Genomic DNA, 21,616 nt, shown 5'->3' on the forward strand with positions numbered 1-21,616 from the left:
ATAGTTCATGGCAGGAACTGAATCGTGACTAAAAGGAAAATGGTGTGTGAATTATGAGTGACTATTAGGATTTACTTCCTTTTTTTAAATGATTATTGGGACTTTCGCTGTAACTTTCATTTCCACAACATAATCAAGCTATACATTTTACTTGGATTCCTGTCTACTATAATACAGTCAGGCCGCGGTAATCCGGTCCGTGTTCGTATTAACGAGGTCTGACTGTATATAGAGAGAATACTAAACAATGTCCTGTGTAATACCGTATTTGTGAAACGAGTGAACGCTTTCGCTCGTTAGATACCAATACCATTCACGAGTTTCATAAATATGGTATACACGAAACATAGTTTAGTATTTTATTTTTAAATCACCCAACATCAGCAAAATAATATCGAGCAAAGTACTTCTTTCCTACGAATTCGACGAGTGTGATGACTCTTTGGCAAGGGCTAATACTATTGTGACAGAGGTATTAGCATTGTGACATCATAACCGTAAACCACTTTGACGTCTTACGTACGGCCTCGCGCGATGTTATTACACAATGTGTAATAACATTGTAAAATTATTAATCAGTGATATCTTCAATGGGTGAGTAATATATAGCAAGCTGCACTGTGCACAAATTACATTACTCTCACCACTGATCTCAGTCTATGTTTATGTAATATTATGTGGAAGAATTTAGTCAAAATGAGACAGCTGCTTCGATTCTTCCGTTTCTGACTACACCTGAAAGATTTGGTAGTTGATTTCAGTACAATAACAGCAAAGCACTCACATGTACAAAAGCATGGCTCTAACGTTGACGTAAGAACTGACTTTAATGTTTTTGGCATTTATGGTATAAATATGGAAGCTGCTATACATTTATTAATTAGTCAGCAATAACAACAGAATGCCTATTCAATCACTAATACAAAAATTGCAGACGATACAAGATACCAGTAAGTGACATTTGTCAAGAAATGAATGCAAAACATGCCCTGTTAACTCTATTATTAGGAAACAGATAGGTTTGTTTGTTTGTTGTTTAACGCTGCACTCAGCTATATTACAGCTGTATGACTGTAACTAATCGAGTCCGGACCAGACAATCCAGGGATCAATAGCATCAATATACGCAACTGGGATACAATGACATGTGTCAACCAAGTCAGCAAGCCTGACCACCCGGTCCCGTTAGCCGCCTCTTACAACAAGCATGGGTTACTGAAAACTACTTCTAACTCTGACCTTAACGGGTCAAGGAAACAGAAGTCTGCAAGAGGGCTTGTTGTCTTTCGGTTTATGAAAATACAAATGCAACAGAAAAGTGCCATGGAATTTATTTTAAATGTCTTTTTAAATGTCTTCCATTTAGTGGACTCCCTCACTAAGACCATACAACTGCAAAATTGGTATCAAATGGACTGTTTTATTATCTAAAATAATAAAAGCTTACTTCACTGTAAATTTACCTTGAAAAAAATATAATACTAAATACACATTTAATTAGAATTATTAATCTCATTGGAGTGTGGGGAAAGTGGACAACTGATAAATCTGCAAGACATAAGCTCAGATTGACCAGGTCAAATGAGCTAAAACAAGTGTTCTGGTTGTGGTATTGACAAAGGCAATGTATATAGACACAGTAACATCAGTGTTCTCACTGTAATACTCACCCATAGCTATCCTGTACGGCAGCTCACCAGCACAATCGTTCGGAACCAACGGCGCACACTTACGATGACAGTTGAACTTGCAATCTAAAATGAAAAACACTTACTTAAATGATATATTAGACAGAAACTACTGTGATATAGGAAAGGGAAAATTATAAGGCAGTGAAGTTTATTAACCTTCAAGGTTTGAGTATAGCTGTGACATCACTCTTCTGAAAGCTTGATTTGCTGTGAAATGATATTCTAATTCTTGAAATGGAGCATTGTCCTGTCAAGATGCAATTTCATAGTTTCTATTTCAGTGGTCAAATAGTTTACACCAAAACCCATTGAAACAAATTCAAGATGTCTGCCTGAAGATCAGCAGTATTCAATTACAAAATCATTAAGAGATGATGAGATTTCAGTTCCATTACCAACAAGAAATGGTTGCAAATTATTGATTTTTAAACACTCTGAAATTGAAAACACTTAAACAAAATGTCCACAGAAAAGCCTTAAGTAACAGTCCTATTAACAAATAATACTAATCTCTGGAAGCATTCACTCTGTAGTTAAATAATAAATGTTGAAATGTTCTTAGGCAAGATAAAAAATATAAAAGACATGCAGACAAATGGGCAAGCATTAAAAGTTACTTGAAACTATTTCAGTAAAATTTCTCCTTCAAACCAGATCTAGGATTAAAGTAATATATCATTCAGTGCACACCAATCATACATGACTACTTTGACAAAAGTTGCCTTAAGAAACAACAGCAGCTTCACTCTTCAGAATCATAAGGATGTCTGCTCTCTGTGATCAATGAAGCCAAGTTGTAAATGTCAAGTTAGTTCAGTGCGACTATAACCTTTACATCAACAAAAATAGTGTAAAATAGGCCAGTGTGAGGAAAACAGCTTGACATAATTAAAGACTACCAGAGACAGGTCAGTTGCTTTGTTGAAAATTAGAAGTTACATAATGCATTTCCATTTTCTTTCTTTGTCAACCTTATTCTAAGAAGACGGTACCCTAGTCACTTTGGTGCCAAATGTACTGAACTAATTACAAGCCTCTGTAATTGATGAGGTAGGCTATCGACTTCCACTGCCACTGGCTTATGCTCTTGTCTAGGGTTCAAAGATGATATGTAAGAAGCATGTCATAGAGGGAAATATCAAAAGAATCATGTCTCTTTGTGGGTGAAATGTGTGAGGCAATTTGTTATATCTAATTGCAATTGGTGTGTTAGCTTGAACAGGATCTTCATAAACAATCTAAACTAAAGGATTATACTGATAACTCTAGTAGTATACACAATGGGGCTACGGTACCAGGTCCCCACCAAGGGCTCAATTTAAAATTGAGCCCTTGGGAAGTCCCTAATCCCGTAGCCCCATTGTGTATACTACTACTGAGGTGCATGCAAAATATGATGAAAATCGGTCGAATAGTTTCTGAAATATTGACTTTTATGTGAGCATGGGGTCGGTCGAGAAAAACGCTCGGGTCGCCTCGGGGGTGGTTGCTCCTCCGAGCGCTGTGGGCGGATGAGTCGCAGTGCGTGTGCGTGTGTCTCTCTTGGCTTAGTGTATGGCTGGTTGGCTGGTTGGCTGGCTGGCTGGCTGGCTGGCTGGCTGGCTACATTAAGCAGAAAAATAGGCATGCAAGACTGATGAAAAATCATGACGAGAAACTATCATCACACGGTGGGTGATGTGTAAGGGACTGTGTCATGAGGTACGATCATCAACTCCTCTCGGCTGTCCATCTTTCAAGTAGTACAAGTTCGGTTCACCGTCTTTGATGTCGACAAGGTCTATGTTGTACGTTTTCATGGACCATATCAGATCGGTGGCACGTTTTCTGCTGTCTCCCTCGTATTCTCCCGGCTGGTACAAGTACCTAACGCTGACCCGGTCCGGTAATGTTTTCTCTGTTTTATCGCGACGTGCTGCTGACGATGACGATTCGACAGATTTCATTTTGATGGCTTCGACGGGTCTCTTGCCCACGAGTCTGGTGACTTCATTGTTTTCCCATTCCGTGTTTCTTTTTCCGGGATCCATTAAATCCTGCGAGTATTGGTGCGAGAACAGGCGTTCGGCTAGGGTGCGATTGAATCTCTCAACAATGGCTTGGCTAAGGTGAGCTCCCCCTATACCTTGTCTCACTTGGACTTTGTGCTTGGCCAGCAGCTGCGACACAGCTCCCATGAACTCGCGTCCGGGATCGACTTGCAATACGGTAGGCCATGTCAAGCGACTGCGTTTGTATATGCGTTCAAAGGCTTTGGCGACTTTGTTCGAATGGTTCGGCTTTCTTGTAGCGACTGGCGACGTTGACGACAGTGAACGGAGAACTCGTGAACAACATGGGTAAACTGAACGAAATCGATGAGCACATCGCTCGCGAGAAAAGAAAACTCAGGATCGTGGATGACAACGAAGCCATGAAAAACATCGAGAAAAGTTTGCGCGACCTGGAAGACGAGAGACGGACCAGATTGGAAGCCGCTTCCTCCAACCGGGCAGCCCTCCTATCACAAATCAGCCGTATGCGCGAAACCATCGACTGAGTCTTGAACGAGGACACCATGTTGGCCGACAGGATCCGAATACTGTTCCAGGAACAAGGAATCACCATCGCTAAGCGTTCTCACGGCTTTGGGCTTCATCATATCGACCCCTTGTCGTATCGCTGACGGGCGGTGGTGGTACACCAAGCCCAACACCAACAAGCCAATCATCATCAGGCGACGACGTCGCCAGAGACTGGATAAAAAAACATTTGAAATCTCTCAGCGAAGCCCTGGCTAAATTGGCCGGCAAAGCCGCTGAAGCGCTGCCTGGCATCTTGGGCAGCATCGTTTCTTGGTTGTGAGGCTTCTTGTCGAAAACAGTCACGTGGCTCGGTCAAAACCTGTGGGCTTTCGTCATCGCCTTGGCATCTGGTGTACGTCGCAGCTAAGGAATTTTTAACCAAATGAGGCACAGTCCAACCGCGATCCCGCCGACCACCAGCGCCGTTTTGCGATCGACATGCCGCTGATTGTTTGCCTGCATGTGCGCGGACAGCTGCTACTGTTGTTGATGTGGTGGTGCTACTTCCAGTGTCGGTGCCACGATGCCCGTTTCGTACTGCGACACGACTCGACTCATGTTATTGACGTCCTGTTTCAAACCCAACTTTTGATCAGCGGTCGTGATGACGATTTCATTGTTATAGCCCACCACTCTGTTCACCCTCATTCGCATGTCGCGCCGAGCACGTAGTCGACTTTCGAATGGGCGTATTCCAGCGCGTTTTCATAGCATTCGATGGCACTTGGTAGATCGATCGGTCTAGCAATGGCATCCTCAACGTTAGCCACGAACTGTTTCTGCGCGTCGTAAGCCGTCCCTTCACGACTCACGATGCGTTTGCGTCTGCACGCCCAGCACAGCCCACACGTACGTTCGAATCGAATCGTTTAATCTGATGACACCGACACAAGTAAACCCTTTCGAACATTTTCCAATCATCCGCGGGTCACTGTTCAAACCTCCAAACGCGGTAATCCTTGCTGTCGTCGAAAGTCATGTAATCGTCGTTCCACTCGTTCGTCTTGACGTAATGATACGACTTGTAACCCCAATCTCTCACCAGCTGTTTGCTGGCTTCCACGAGAGATATGTTGTGAACGATGGGAATGCCCAAACCGTGGTTCGGACCTGGCAAACGCCAATCGACCGTCTTCGGATCTAGTTCAAATTCACCGCAAACGTTTTAGTACGCACGTCGATGGTATGGATTGTTTACAGCATTCCACGCCTTGTCCTGCGGAATCGAAGCGCTGATTTATTTCAGGATACGTCTGATCTGGTAGTACACGTGAAACGAGAATGCAGACTGACTCAGAGCATCACGATGAGTGTCGTTCAACGTCACACCGCAACCCGTCATCGCTCACCACACAGCGAAATTGAATTGATTCTGTCAGAACTGCATCGGGTCGTGGAACCAAGCGTGTACCGTTTTCACATTCGTGACCAAAAACCCGTAATTTTTAAACATGTCGATGAACCGAACCATGAAATGTAAACCATCCTTTGCATCGACCACAATACTCGGTTACGTGAGATAGTTAGCACTTATATTATCACTTTTAAAATAAAACACTCCCGGTTTGTACATATTTGAATTGTTAGATTTTAGTATACATATCTACTTTTTCAATATGTACGTGACGCTTCCGGGAATAACGAGCGGCGAGTCCGTTTAACTGCTGCACGCGATCGATAACATGTCCGGTCAGCTCGAAGTCGCGCTGTACCCGCGATGGACCAACATCAATGGCCAAAACAACAGGCTGTTCGTCAATAACGTCCACAACCAAATAATGCACGGTCATGTTAGCCAACAATGGAAAAAAACGACTTTATACTCTGTGCATTCATCTCGGTCAGCTGAGCACGACCGACAACGTTCAAGGCGAACGACCTTCCACACTGCTGAGAGCCGTGCCGGTGAAAACTGAAAAATATGACGGCAGAACCGAATCGTTTTCATCGCGGCATTACAAGAAATTAATCCGAGGCAACATCACGGAATTGAAAATATCGGTTTTAGACGTTAAATACAATCCCGTAAGTATAGGATATCTCAGCGCGAGGCTGCACATACGGCAATGACCGAGTCTCATGGTCCAGGAACACGCGTTAGAAAATGCGCCAACATAGTGATCTCCGACCTCAGGGACACGCGCAGATTCGACGAACCCGGAGTCGACGGCAAACTGTACGCCTTGCAACTGAAAAACAGCATTTACAAACGTGTCGAACCGACGCCCTCTACTGTAGCTGGTGGTGGTGGCAACGACCTAGGCGATTTCGTCGATACCGAAGGAGCGGTCAAAAACACGCGATACGACCTGATACGCAACGATGAGAAGAATGGACGATAACCCCAGCGTTCCGCGGCAGGCTGTTCCACCTGGACGACGTCGAGACCACGGCCATCTCCAGAAACACGCAGTACACTCTCATCTTCAACGACGACAACAAATGGGTATTAGTGCCATCCCAAATCGACTGGAATCTCAACATCACGCTCAACTCTCCCCACGTTTTCACGAACAACAAAGATCACTACCTGACGAAAGTCGTGAACAACAGAACGCTTCTCGTGGCTTACGTCCCTACGCAAAGACGCAGCGTGATCGTCAGCACGTTGAGGCAAAGAGTATCCCACATGCTGTCGAGCAAACATGGGACGCAAAACGTGGGATTGCAGATGGTGTCGGAATTCGACAGCGTGGTAGACGTCCTGGAAAATCTGCCAGCGAAATCCACGCTGTACATCCAAGTCTACCTCGGCGAACCCCCGTCGAAATCGTGAAAGGGATCAAACTCCGCTTGGCCAAACAACAACAATACCAAGTTTGCTCCGTTTACGTGCGGGTGAACGTTAACACCTACATCAGTCTGCAGGGAGTCATCGTGACCGTGGAAGACACGATATTGCTCACCAAAATTTTCCTACTGAAAACATACATCTCACGGGATTAAAGTGCACGTCCGAGGAATTATCCGATAACCAATTGAAAACCATTTCGTAAATTTGTATAAAACAACCGATGAACAACCATCATTCCAACGCTAGCCGATCTCGGGGACACGCGGGTATTCGATCTGCCTGGCGAGGAAAACATCTTGTACGTCATGCACTTAAAAGACATATGAGCGGGTGTCACTAGCAGACTTCAAACAGCCAGACTATTTGATCAACATGACCCTCACCTCACCCCACATATCTTTTAAAAACAATGGTTACGTCTCCAAAATTACGAACAACGGGATCCGAGTTTGATGTACACATTTTATAAATACCTGGTCACACGGGCAACATGTTAGCTTCAAACGACGTGGCTTCATATTTACAGTTTGATGTACCCGATTACCAACCGGATTTTTCCGATTCAAATTGAACAATCAACTCACACACCACGCCCGTAGATGTCTATCTCGTTGACGCTCGTGGGTCAGAACGAACACTTTTGACTGGGTTGATAATATGACACAATCACCAACGGTGTCGTATCGTCATAAGACCGGGATTGACACCCTTAATAAGCCTCGATGGAGTGGGTGTAATTGAAAAAAAATCGATTCATGTCTCGAATATTTACGTGAACAATAATCTAAACCTTATCAGCCTCAAATACATCGATCGGATATTAACGGAAAACCAATTAAATATTATTTTATAAAAAATATATATATATATTCACACAGGGATGGGACTGTACCCAGTCCTGGATGAAGTAGCAAAAACACTAGAAACTGTAGACAGGTTTCGTTTGCGACAGATATGCGAGATCAAACAACAATTAGAACGTGAACGCGATACGCGGTCGGCATTACAGAAAAAATATCACAGGGCCGTCAATTCCGTGGACAGTATTGACAGCGCTCTGGTTTCAGTCAGCATGGGATTTGGCGTAACAGGTATCGGGTTATTATCCACCATCGTGGCCGCACCCGTGGTGCTAGGCATCAAAATAACAGCCGGAGTGGTAGGGTTGATGGGATTGACCCTTAATTTGATATCTCGCAGACTGCCACGTAAAGTATTGAAACACGACGAAATTAGAATTCTAGCCGAAGCGAAGTTTAACACGATAGACCATCATATTTCCACCGCACTCACCGACTCTAAAATCTCCGAGGAAGAGTTTCGTTTGGTGCTATCAGAAATCGCCAAATATCACAGAATGAAACAAGAGATTCGAACCAAGTCTCGTAAAAACGCCTTCATTTTTTTCATAGAACAAGGGAAGGAACAGGCCCGAAAAGCCTTCATTACGAAAACCAAACAAATCATAGAAGGAGATTCACAATAAACTGTTTCGCGGACATCAACATAGCCAGCCATCTCAGCGAGCTGTAGGTAAATAGCCGAGCCGAGACACACACACACTGCGACTCGCCCACAGTGCTCGCTCAATGCTACCGAGACTGCAGCGAGTCCACCCGGGGGAACTACCGAGAGATGTGGTAGGGTTTACTGGAAATCAACATAACGTTGCCAGTCAGCCAGACAGCCAGTTGGCTGTACAAGCCGAGCCAAGACACACACTGCGACTCGGCCACAGCGCTCGCTCGGTGATACCGTAACGACGACCCGAGATCTGCCAAGATGTGCGTTTCATTCACTTTCAGACATCTGTAGCCTCGCTAGTCAGCCGGCCGTGCATCATCATAGCCGAGCCGAGAGACACACACACTTATACTCGTCCACGGCGCTCGCTCAAAGCAACTCCCGAGACGGTAGCGAGGTGATGACTGCCGAGACCTGCGTTTCATTCAGCTAAAAACACCTCTCGCCTCGATAATATATAACATGTACGACTATACGTTGGATTGTTAGCCTTTCGCCAGACCGACCCCATGCTCACTAAAAAGTGATTATTTCCTAAGCTATTTGACCGATTTTAGTGACATTTTGCATGCATCTCGGCAGATTGTTACGCTATAGCAAAACGGCATTGGGAACACTCTCGATGACTTCATCAGATTAATTAAGACTTAATTCCTACGGACATTTTGTCTTTTCCCGACCGACCCCATGCTCACTTAAAGTCAATATTTCAGAAACTATTCGACCGATTTTCATCAAATTTTGCATGTACCTCAGTAGTAGTATACACAATGGGGCTACGGGTTTTGGGACTTCCTGGGGGGACCTGGTCCCGTAGCCCCATTGTGTATACTACTACTCTGATTGTGTTCTACTTCAAATACTACATGCATTATTTTAATCACTGCAGTACCTTCAGTGAGTTCAAGGATGTTGATGCTTAATGCTGCAGTCAAACAATAATCCAGCTGTATCACAACAGCCTGAAAATACTTGAGTCTGGGCTAACAAAATCTGTCTGTCCATGCATGCACGCGCCCATGCGCACACACATGAAAGGTCGGTGAGGTAGCCCAGTGGTTAAAGCATTTGCTTGTCACCCTGAAGACACAGGTTCGATTCCCCACATGGGTACAATGTGTGGCGCCCATTTCTGGTGTCCCCCACCGTGATATTGCTGAATATTGCTAAAAATCTGCATAAAAACATAATCACTCACTCACGCACACGCTTGTACTGGTCCAAACAGACTGTCTGTTTCACAGTCCCAGCCTTCTGAGATTCATGCCATAGTTCAATACACAAATAGCTGACCAATCCTTGTTGCATCTCCTTCATGCCAAGGGCCATGCAGGTAATAACAAGTACCATCTCTTTACATCATTTCATGTAGCGAAAATTGAATCAACTCTCTGAGCAGACCGACTAACGGGATCGGGTGGTCAGGCTCGCTGACTTGGTTGACACATGTCATCGATGCCCAATTGCGCAGATCGATGCTCATGCTGTTGATCACTGGATTCTCTGGTCCAGACTTGATTATTTACAGACCGCCATATAGCTGGAATATTGCTGAGTGTGGCATAAAACTAAACTCACTCACTCACTATGAGCAGACACTCAGTGGTGGAAAGCAAGCTAAGTCATTAAAGTCACAGGTTCCGACTATCCAATTCATTTTAGATCACTAAATGGTGACCAGCATAGGATTCTGGGAAGTTTTTCACTGGTGTCCCTAAAGGGCAACTCAAAGAACATCCTTAATTATCTAGTGAATCACACCATGTTTTCCTTTATAATGAATATCCTGGACCCATTCACCACCAGAGCTTCATTTGAGTGCATTTCGACTGACAACAGCAGTCAAATCGAATCACACAACACTGGTTACAGGAACTCTATATAGGGTAGTAACAATGCAGTAGACTGTTAGTATCATGTACCATCCATCTAAAATACACCTCCAAACTGCTAGTGGCTAAAAGGCTTCCCTCCCAATCTCTACAAGAAAGCAAATCTCAAGATGTCCATTCTGATTCATAGTATCCTCCTCAATCTAAAACATATCAGTGGCTTGGCTTAATGAGGGAACGATTTGTAACGTGGACCTATGCCAAACTCTCATTTGAGTAGAGTCATTTGGACTGGTTGCTGTGTTCAAGCTTAACAGCAGCAGAAATTCTGTGCTTGGTTATCGAAACTGGAGAAGGAAATTGTGACATCACCACTGCATCAAGCTTATGCTGAGTATAGGTCAAGGCTAAGTAGATCCAAATGGCATCAAGACAGAATAATACATTGGATAATTGATATGAAGAAGAGAGAAGGATGACCTGTACATATAATAGCTTTGATACAAGTGTGAGATGAACGTTAAACTATGTTTTTTGATCTTGGACTTTTTAGTTTATTGTCAGTATCAGTTTGCTCAGTTGTTTGTGTACTAAGGTGTCAGTTTATACAGATGTTAGAGTATTTGTTATATTGGAATGCTAACTTACATCTGGCATACTTTGGTGTCAGATTCTGCATGAGTAATTAATACAGTATTTTAAAGGTGCTGATTAATAAGGTTCCCCTTTACTCGAGTGGTGGATTATTCATAACGGTCAGTTTACACAATAGCTTTATCAGTTTAAGTTTATGCATGTATTAACTGTTGGGAGTATAAAGCCGGCAGTTAATAAGGTGATGGGAGTATCATGGTTCCAGTTTACATAGAAAATGAGAATATCAGGATGTAAGTTTACAAAAGCATTGTGAGTAGAATTGTGCCATGTAATGATGTACTAGATTGCTAAGGTGTCAATTTACCCAGATTACTGAGCACTCTGTCACTCTGTTCAGATGTTGGATTGACAAGGTGTCAGTATACACAGGTTTGGGCACACTTAAACCTCAGTTTATGCATGGGTAATATTATTTTTATGTGCTGGAGGACTGAGGTTTCAGTTTACTCAGATGGTGGGTTATTCAGGTGGGTCAGTTTACACAGATGTAAGGTAAGCTTAAGTTGGCACACATACTGGATTACTAACATGTCAGTTTACTCAGGTGTTGATTATCGAAATGTCAGTTTGCCAAGGCACCGGATCACTAAGGCATCAGTTTACTTGCCGGTGGTAAGTGTTTTGGAGATCCAGGAGCCAGTTTCTTCAGGTGTTGGGACTATCAAGGTGCTAGTATAGTCATTATCAAAGAGCCAGTCAAGACAGGTGTTGGTAGTATAAAGGTGTCATAATTTGAAGGTGTCAGTATACTCAGGTGTTGTGAGTATCAAGGCTTCATTATACTCAGGTTTGGGGAATATGAAGGTGCTAGTTTATTCAGTTGTTGGAATATCCAGGTGCTAGTTTACCCAAGTGTTGGTGTATGTATCATGGTGCCAGTTTACTCAGGTGTTGCATCACTATGATGTAGTTCACACTAGTTGCCTTGTATTTTCTTCAAACCATTTGAATATTACGCCATCCTATATAGCAACAAAGGACATTAAATAACTAAATTTCAAACAATATGTGACCATTCAAGAAATCATGATCTCTGTTACTCATGTTTCTATCAATAAATTCAGAAATGTAACAAGAAGACAAAGTCATCAATATCTCCCGCAATGGCAAAATACTCTTCATGAATATGTCTACGAGTTATGATTATGTCAAATGTTTTGGTGTGTATATAGAAAAGTGGAAGGAGAGTATTGAAAGGTTTTAAAAGTTCTGCTCCAGAAAGGAGCACTACCACCAGTTTCAGTCTGAGTCAAACTTGTTGCCATGGAAACGCCAACAATTATTTCATTCAGAAATCCAAAACTACCAAAAGGCACCAGTACACCACTAGACCAATCTATGTGCCAAGTTTGGTGAAGAAATAGTGAACAGTTTTAGAGTTCTGCTACGGAAAAGAGCACTACCACCAATTTCAGTCTAAATCAAACTTGTTGCCATGGAAACGCCAAAAATATTTCATTCAGAAATCCAAAACTACCAAAAGGCACCAGTATACCACCAGTTCTATCCATGTGCCATGTTTGGTGAAAAAATACTGAACAGTTTTAAAATTCTGCTCCTGAAAAGACAAATGTGCATGGATGCATGCACGCACAGACGGAGTCCATTTTAATACCCACGCAAAACCCATTGCAGGATAAAAACATCCCATTGCAACTGTGCCCACAGACACAAACATTCAGCATTCTAAAGAGACATCTACGGAAACCCAGTATAATTATTTTGTCTGCTGCTTCCTGCTTTGTGTCATAACTTACATGTCACCTCCTACATCAGACACAACTTCGCCAGATGATGGCAAGCATGCATAGGATTGTTAGCTTGGGAGTGATTTCTGATGCACTGTTAAAGTACTAAAGGACGTAACTCTGATTGTCTTCTAATCTCAGCTTCAGGCCGTGCCAGTCGAAAGACATTTTGCAAAGATGATGCATTAAACTGCAGGTTTGTTCAGATTAATTGAGGACATAGTTGGGTCAGCCTGACATACATTAAGTCAGTTTTAGGAGGAAGGGGAATATGTGTCGCCATTAGTTGATCTTGACACTGGGTCATTCACAACCGTCTTCTGGTAAGTTAAAAAACACAGTGATGGCAAAAACACAGGCAAATAATGAGAAAAAAGACGTATGTGACCTTGGTAGAAATTTAGATCCATATAATTAACTCTGATCAAAATACATTGTGACTACTTGAAAATATTTGCATTAGGCTTTTCTGTCAATCTAACAAATAGGAATGTTTACATGACCGTGCTCAGTGTAGATCTGTAAATCCATGTAGTTTTCGATAAAAGGTTCATTGTGACAACTTCTTTAAACTATTTAAATGAAACATCATGTCAATCTGATGTGTATGACCTTGTATGAGATGTATGTCAATCTAACAGACTGAGATTAAAATTCATTGCCACTTCTTGAAATGATTCAAATAATACTTCTGTGTTTGTCATGGTATCCTGTTCAAATTTGAAAACCCATTGCTGTTTTTGAACTGTAAATAGCATCTAAGGAGATTTTGCATGAGAGGGACATCATTACAAGATGATATTTCAGGGCTATTGCGCCTTCATCAGCCCTTTTCACATAAAGGTCAAGAAGTGGTCACTGATTATTTGGAGGACCCATCACAAATCTCTTTCAAGACATCCCATAAAACCCTTTTTTTTCCCATCTTCTGAAACAATCTTTTCACTAAAAAAACCCATTAGACCCTGCAGAGTGAGTGAGTGAGTGAGTGAGTCTTGTGTTACACTTGTGTCTGAGAACGTGAGAAATTACACATACTGTCAGGGATTTGATTTAAACGATGTACCTGTACACTGTGGACTGCAGGGCCTTCTGAAATGTCAATCTACAGTAATAATCAAGTCCAAGTTCTAGACCATCCTGTCCGTACCTTTACACTGCATTCCTTGTCTGAAAAGGCCTTTGAGTAGTCGCTTGCACCACTGGCATACAGTGGGGCGTGTGTAGTTGTGGACGATGAACGTGTGAGGCACCTTGATGCGTTTGGCGAACTCCCTCTCCTGCCACATGGGGCGCCCACTCCAGGACTTGGACCGACCACTCCCTGGGGAAGGGGGAGCAGTAGGACTCGGCACATTCAGGAGGTTCTGTGACAAATACAGGGACAATGAAGAGTGAAGTAAATAGTCACTATCAGAAGTAGGACTTGGCACATTCAGGAGGTTCTGTGACAAATACAGGGACAATGAAGAGTGAAGTAAATAGTCACTATCAGAAGTAGGACTTGGCACATTCAGGGGTTTCGAGAGTTGAACGTAATGAAACATCAATATTGGAAACTAATTAGCACATATAGAAGGCTCTGTGACAAATGACATTGATGAGACCTCTAGAGTTGAACATTATGAAAAGTAGATAAAGGAAACTATTTAGCACATTCAGGAGGGTCAATGACTAAACATAATTTCCGTTCACATATCACTCAGTCATGGACTTCAGACTTCATATGTCTTTTAAGAGTACTAAACCATATTCCATCACTTACAGCAGCAACAATCTCAAGGAGACGAAGGTCACACACAATAACTACTTTGCTGAAACCAAGCAGCATCAATAGGTGCTGACACAACAATGATCATGTCATGGATTCCAAACCGATCCTCAGCAGATGGCTCATATCAACAACTAAAGCTTTCTGATCCTGATCAATCTAAACATTTTTGTGTCTTACAACAAACATGTGGTGTCATGTACCCTTTTTTTCTGACCATAAGATTCTGAATGCTGAAATATATTCTTGGGGTCACAGTGCATTTAAAAAGGTTCTCATGCAAATTGATTTCATGTTTCAGAGGATTTCCCTTACATCTTTATCATTCAGGGCTGGCTCCGGTAAAGGCAAGGTGAAGGACACATTGGATGACACACTCCCCGAGGACTGGCGTCGATAGCGTTGATGATTACAGTTGTTCGGGATCTTGTAGGCACAGCGCTTGTGGAAATTTTGTCCACAACCTAAAATATACATTCAGATAAGGCTTCATGAACTTTCAACGGTTACTTAGATTATTTCTACAGACATCTTCATTTTAAATGTAAATATTCCTGCCAAAACTGGTGAACTAGGGTTATATTTCTGTTTAACTCTCTATTTTAATATTTGTGTCAGATTAAACTGACCTTCACACATGCCTATGTCAGACCTACCTTCACACTTGTGTTCCTGTTTTCCCATGTTTTAACTTACAATCTTTCTTGAGTTCCTGCTTAGGGGCCATTCATAATTTATGGCTAGGGGGGTGATGATGATTTCTATGGAGTAGCATAATTTTTAAGCACAATTTTAAAATATTTTTATGTACAAAATTGCTGACACCACTCAACCCACCCGCATGCGCACACACACACACCATAAATTATGAACGGTCCCTTACTAATATTTGGTCCTATCTGAACTCTTGCCCATGTCTACACCTACCTTCACACTTGAGTCCCTGTTTTACAAGTCCAAACAGCATCTCCCCACAGAAGTCACAGAAGTGAGGTGACTTGTAGGAATGAACAAACAGCAAGTGGGGTCGGATCTGGAGCTCCTCCATCGTGGCTTGGGCTGAAACGTTAAAGACAGACATGAGTATAAGGCCTGCATCCAAAGAAATACTATTCCTCTGCATTGACAAAAACAAATGGAAAAGTTTACTTTTTTCACCCTAAAACTGGAAGCAACAACTGATCTGCTAGAAAAGAAACCATCTTCACAATATTATACAAAATTTTGCAAATGAACAAGATTCACTGAAGTGAACATTTTCTCAAAAGAAACAAGATGGAAACCACTTCCCATCCCCATTTAGGGTTCAGATTCAATGGCAACAAATTATCAGCCTCAGTTAGGACACAGAGACAAGATGGATCCTACTGCATTGCTTCTTTTAGCACACAAAATGGAAACCAGTTCCATATCTGTTCAGTATACAGTCAAGGTGGAAACGTCACACATTTTTGGACAAAAAATTGTCACTGGTTCCCCATCTTTTCAAGAGATAGTCAAGGTGGAAACAATGTCACACATTTTTGGACATAAAATGGTCACTGATTCCCCGTCTTTTTAGGATACAGTTAAGGTAAAAACAACTTCACACCTTTTAAAAAAAAAAAAAAATGGTCCCTGGTTTCCTATCTTTTCAGGATACAGTTAAGGTTGAAACAACTTCCAGCCTCTCCTTTTTACAGAAATGGCTGACACTTGTGCTGTGACTACATGGCAAAACAGAACTGAATTCTGAAATGATGTTAGACGTTATGATCTTATCCAAAAGTGACATCTTTGACTTGACCAATGAAAATAACTGCTCATGTGTATACAAAAGAAGGGGCTGGCAGTGGGGTACCCCAGTAGGACAATGGACAAGAATATACGGACTTGATTATCAACCAAAAAAGTCCATTTGGTGAAAAGGGTGTAATGGTTGTGAAGACTTTATGAATGGTACATGGAGAATCAGTGATGAGACCTGGTGTTTACAAACATGGTAAGCACATCCTGCCCTACTTGGTAGCGTGTACTATTCACACAGTTTGCATTAAATTATAAGTATCCATTGCCTGACACCACACAGCAGGATTCCTGCCATGTGACGGCAGTCTCTAAACAAACCAGACAGTCAAGTGATCAATGGACCAGAAATTCCAGTGACAAAATTTACTGAGAAAGCAAGATGTTAATTCTGAACTACATCTGCTATATAATAGTGCAGAGAAAAACCTTAAAGAAATACTGGTACATTTGTTATGCAGTAAAGTGGAGAGCAGATTTGTCCCAGCTCAAATTCCTTTTGAGTTGTTATCACATGCAAGGTATGACAAAATACACTGACATTGATAAAACAATTGTGCACGCATCAACCTTCCTTCAGTATACAAAGTATCCAATGTCCAACTTTGTACCAGATGATACACTCAACACATTAACGTCTGAGTTCCTGTCAATGTGTCAATGATTAGCAACAATCAAGCTCAAGCTTTGCCACCATTGTCACTAAAGGTTTCTTCTGATCAGACAAGAACCTGGACTGGACTGTGAATTAATCAATGCCAGACCAGTATTTACATCACATATATCCATCTGTGCATATTACTACTGACAAGAAACCAAGCATATCGTATTTTGAAATTCTGAAAACAACAACACAATTTCCAACACTTTTTAAGCGAAATAAATAAGAAACATGCCAACAATGTTATTTTAACAAGAACTACTAATAACAATGTTATTACCACATAATTTTTTTCAATATTATTTTCACATCCAGTGTATAAATGAGCTACATACCAGTAGTACATTATTGTTGCAACAGAGGCAAGCAGACGTCTTTCCAGGGAAAGAATTTTCTGTCACAAGATTTAGGCATGAAGTCGTAACCTGTGACAATTTGACATGTTTGGTAAAAAAGGGAAATAATGTATGTGTTTAACTACATTACAAATGAATGCACTTGAGTTGCACGGTTACACTCAAGTCAGTCATAGACGATCCAGGCACAAACATAACTGACATGTGCTTAATACTGGGTCTGTTATCTCTCTGTTTGACCTGGAGGTTTTCATTCTTTATTCAAGACAAATCTGTCCACAAACATTGAGCTAAACACTACCTGTAATAGGGCTGATAATGCTCCTCCACAACAAGTGGGTGGTCAGGTCTGTCTCTTGATTACAAAGTAGATGTAGTCTGCAGATGAACACAAGCGTCAACCAACTGGGCCATATAGAGGTCATTGAGTGACCTTGTCACATTCTGCTAGAGCTCAGAGGGGCAATCTCACCTGGCTGTGACAAGCTCATTACCAGAGAGTGTGAACTCTGAAGCTGCAACATTTCCATTTTCTCACTTGTTTCATATATCCTTTACCCTGAACTAAAACTTCATAATGGCAAACTTTGAAACATATGTATATAAAGCATTTTAAAGTTTGTTATGTTATCTTGGATCATTACCATTTCTTCATGCTTCAAATTTGATTTCCCTGGTAAATGTTTGATTGAAGAAAAGGGTCTAACTGAATTATTTTTACAAGTATTGGTATACTATATTCAACAAGTTCAAGGTAACTGCTAGATACTCTTAAAATTCCTATTCTTCGTATTGGCCAGATCCACACAAACTTTAACAATATTGGTCAGCACATAATAGGCTTACTGCAAAAGTACTGGCAAACTGTTGACTTATTGCAAAAGTATTTGCGAACATTAAACTTACTGCGAAAGTACTAACAACATACAGGCTTACTGCAACAATATTGATGAGATATAGATGTACTGTAACGATACTGGTCAGTTCATTATACACTTACTGTGATGGTCAGCATTGCAAACCATTAGAAATAAACACCAGTACCATAAACTATAGTTTCAGAAACCAGTATCTGGTGAATCAAAGGCTACAGAATCACATTAAGATGTCCTCTTACAAATGCCACCTTACAGCACAGTCAAATATAATGGTCATCTGTGGAGACATTAGAAGCTTGTACTCTGAAGACATACTCTATGGAGCACTACTATCAAGCACAATTGATTTTTCTCAGAGGGTACCAGTATCTTCATTTGTTTGAGTCTGTTCCCATCAAAATGACCTGAATCACCGTGTTTCTGGACAAATGAAAGATGCAATGAAATCAAAATATCACAGAGCAAACAATGACTGTGAGAGACTGTGAAGCAGCATGGGGCAGCCCAACATCAGCTGTTATCTTGTTCACTTTACAGTGTCTGTACAGTACAGATTATCTTTCAATTAGTTCTCATATTATCACGGTTCAAACATACATTGAATGCTAAATTAAAGAATTTTCAAGGCTTTTTAATGATTCCAACTGTTGTTTTCAAGGCTTTTTACTTGGGTTATTAGTCGCCGGCTGTCATTATTGTTCTTTTTTTTTAATCCAGCCAACTAAATTTTTGTTGTAAGACAAAACAACAAAATGAATGTTAATGCAAGATACATTTTCACAGCCAGTATATAAAATAAAACAAAGTCATGTACTTTAAATCTTATATTAACAAATATCTGTTATTTTGTACAAGAAATGTTGGTGATTTTGAAGGCTTTTCAAGATTGACATGGCTTTTCAAGGGGAACCTTAAAATTCATTGCCAATTCAAGATTGAACGAACTTTGAATATGAAAGGGACATGGGAGGCCCTCGTCGTCATAACCCCTTAACTTGTGGGGTTTGGGAGGTTGGAGCCGGTGGGGTGGGGTGGGGTGGGGTGGGGTTTGAATCCTGATTTGACCTGATTGTTTATCATGCTGTATCAGTGCCAGCTCGTAGGAATTCATCTGTGTTAATCATAATAGCCGCACACAGTGTACTTTGAGTGAGTGAGGGAGTTCAGGTTTATGCTGCTTTTAGCAATATCACAGCGGGGGACACCTGAAATGAGCTTCACACACTGTACCCATGTGGAGAATCGAACCCAGGTCTTCGGCATGACAAGCAAAAGCTTTAATCACTAGGCTACCCTCCCGCCTGGTCTTATATCAAAGCCAGAGTAATATAAATATTGAACAAATACAAGACAATATATAATTACATACTGAGAATGTACAGGCTTGACAAACAAATGTGATGAGTAAGTTGGGTTCATAGCTGCTTTGAATAATATTTCAGCTACATTACTCCATCTCAGCTTATAGTAAGAGGAAAGTCAGATGCAAATCTTCGATATAAAACACTTCACAGAAACCCATGAGCACGTAATGCTTCTGACAAACCCAGGTAACAAAATCAAGGCGAAATAGGATTCAAACACACACTCACAGCTTTCTGGCTTAACAAAGGAATAGAATTTGACACTGTGAATTCGGGTGACTTAAACAAATTATTTAACAGCAATCATGTCTTCAAAAGAGACATTGTTAACAAGATTGTATAAAAGAACATGACTCAACCATCATGCTACTAGAATTATTAAGTCATTAAAAAATATCAGGTGTGTGTTTGTATCAAAACTATTGTTGTTTTTTGTGAGGGGTTTGGTCTTGATTTCTTAAATAGGAAGAAGAATCAATCCATTTCTGCTCACAACATGTTGCTCTGTTATATTCAGCCATGATATTCATTTTACCGGTAACCATGGCAATATATCATTTGTAAATAAGACAGTTGCAGACATAGTAATAGTTTGTCATTGGCATTGTGATATAATCGATTTGTTCTGATATATTTCATACCGACTGTTTTTTCTTTTTAGGTCGATCTTGTTGTTTTGAGTTAAACATCTACCATTAATTAAAAACATGTGATATTCCAAATAAGAACTTGAATTTTTACAAATGTAATGGCTTAAAATACTTAAACACTGTACACTGCAGTTGAATCAATTTCTAAACATGGATAAAAATGCTAAAAAAAACTTCATGTATATCACTTGTCAGATTATGTTATGACAGAAAAATACAAGTGATAAAATGTAGGTCCTATACAGCACAGCATCGCATCTTCAAACAACAACAATATACTCTAGAAACAAAACAAACATAAATAAACCCATCAAAATATTTGACTCCACGACCTTTGACCTTCATATGTGCCATGAACCTTATGCAGAAACCAAAGGTTATCTTGTTTATTTAAACTCTTGAGCATAAGGTTTTAAGATCTTTCTTTCACAAAGTTCACAAGTTAACAAAGGAAGACAATCAAATTTTTCTGCTACAGCTTCAGACGAAGGTTTCCCATTTTTCACTTGGGAAGTTCTTTGCAAGACACATGGAAGAATGACATGATGATGAAATATGCCTTGAGGACACTTTGACCTTTATGTTGTTCTAACACATAATTAGAAAAATCTCATAGAGTATTCATGACACCTTGTCATCAAATATTTCATAACTGTTGTTGACATAATAATTGTCTAATGTTAAGTTGCCTCAGAATTCAATCAACAAGGACGTACAAATTCAACATGATCCTAGATTTTAATTGATCAACATTTTATTTAACATAGATTTACCTGGTAGTTTAAAATAGCAAGCTAGGTCACTTAGTTCAGATCAAATATAATCAAGGTTTCTTTGTTTTAGAACAGTTTTTCAGGTTTGAGATCAACACTTCCTTGTTTGAGATAAAACCTTTAACAGCAAGTATTCTTCTTGGTTAAGGTGGGTAATCCACAGTTTCCGCAACTCAAATAATTTCACCAACCAACCAGACAAACGTCTCAAGTGCATGAATCTGTTCAGCTGAATTTAACTCAATGATAATTAACTTAAAACAAGGAAACACAAAAGAAATTCTCTTCTTGAACTAATCAAACAAACATAATTTAAAAGGCTTGTCAGTTCTTCAGACAAAATAAATGACAATCTGGCATGCAACCTAGCACACACGTCAACCTCGCTCAGCATTCAACTTTTATTCACTGCATGAAACTATGTTAGCAATGTCAGCATTTGAAGAATTAATTGTCTTTCACATTAGCTGTTGGAGTCAACTCAACTGTTACAGAAGGCTGGTTCCTGTTTGAAATACACTCTCTTTCTAGTGGAAACCAGTCATTTCAAATAGGAAGATAAATGCAG

The 21,616-nt window shown here is 40.8% G+C and overlaps 1 protein-coding gene across 6 annotated transcripts in view; it reads right to left on the reverse strand.

Moving 5' to 3' along the window:
• The window catches only part of LOC124267088 (serine/threonine-protein kinase D3-like), a 123,750-nt gene that overhangs the window by 39,056 nt on the left and 63,078 nt on the right, over window positions 1-21,616 (reverse strand). For 5 of the 6 annotated variants that reach the window (XM_046701926.1, XM_046701925.1, XM_046701923.1 and 2 more), the window contains exons 3-6: window positions 15,509-15,640; window positions 14,897-15,045; window positions 13,961-14,255; window positions 1,671-1,754 (exon numbers count right to left, since the gene is read on the reverse strand). In XM_046701926.1, coding sequence (XP_046557882.1) covers window positions 1,671-1,754; window positions 13,961-14,255; window positions 14,897-15,045; window positions 15,509-15,640 — 660 coding nt within the window. The remainder of the gene's footprint in view (window positions 1-1,670; window positions 1,755-13,960; window positions 14,256-14,896; window positions 15,046-15,508; window positions 15,641-21,616) is intronic. The other variant, XM_046701928.1, reaches the window with a different exon arrangement.

The sequence above is a fragment of the Haliotis rubra genome, unplaced genomic scaffold, assembly GCF_003918875.1.
Source record: "Haliotis rubra isolate DU_JTF1 unplaced genomic scaffold, ASM391887v1 Scf13, whole genome shotgun sequence".
NCBI classification, from domain to species: Eukaryota; Metazoa; Mollusca; class Gastropoda; order Lepetellida; family Haliotidae; genus Haliotis; species Haliotis rubra.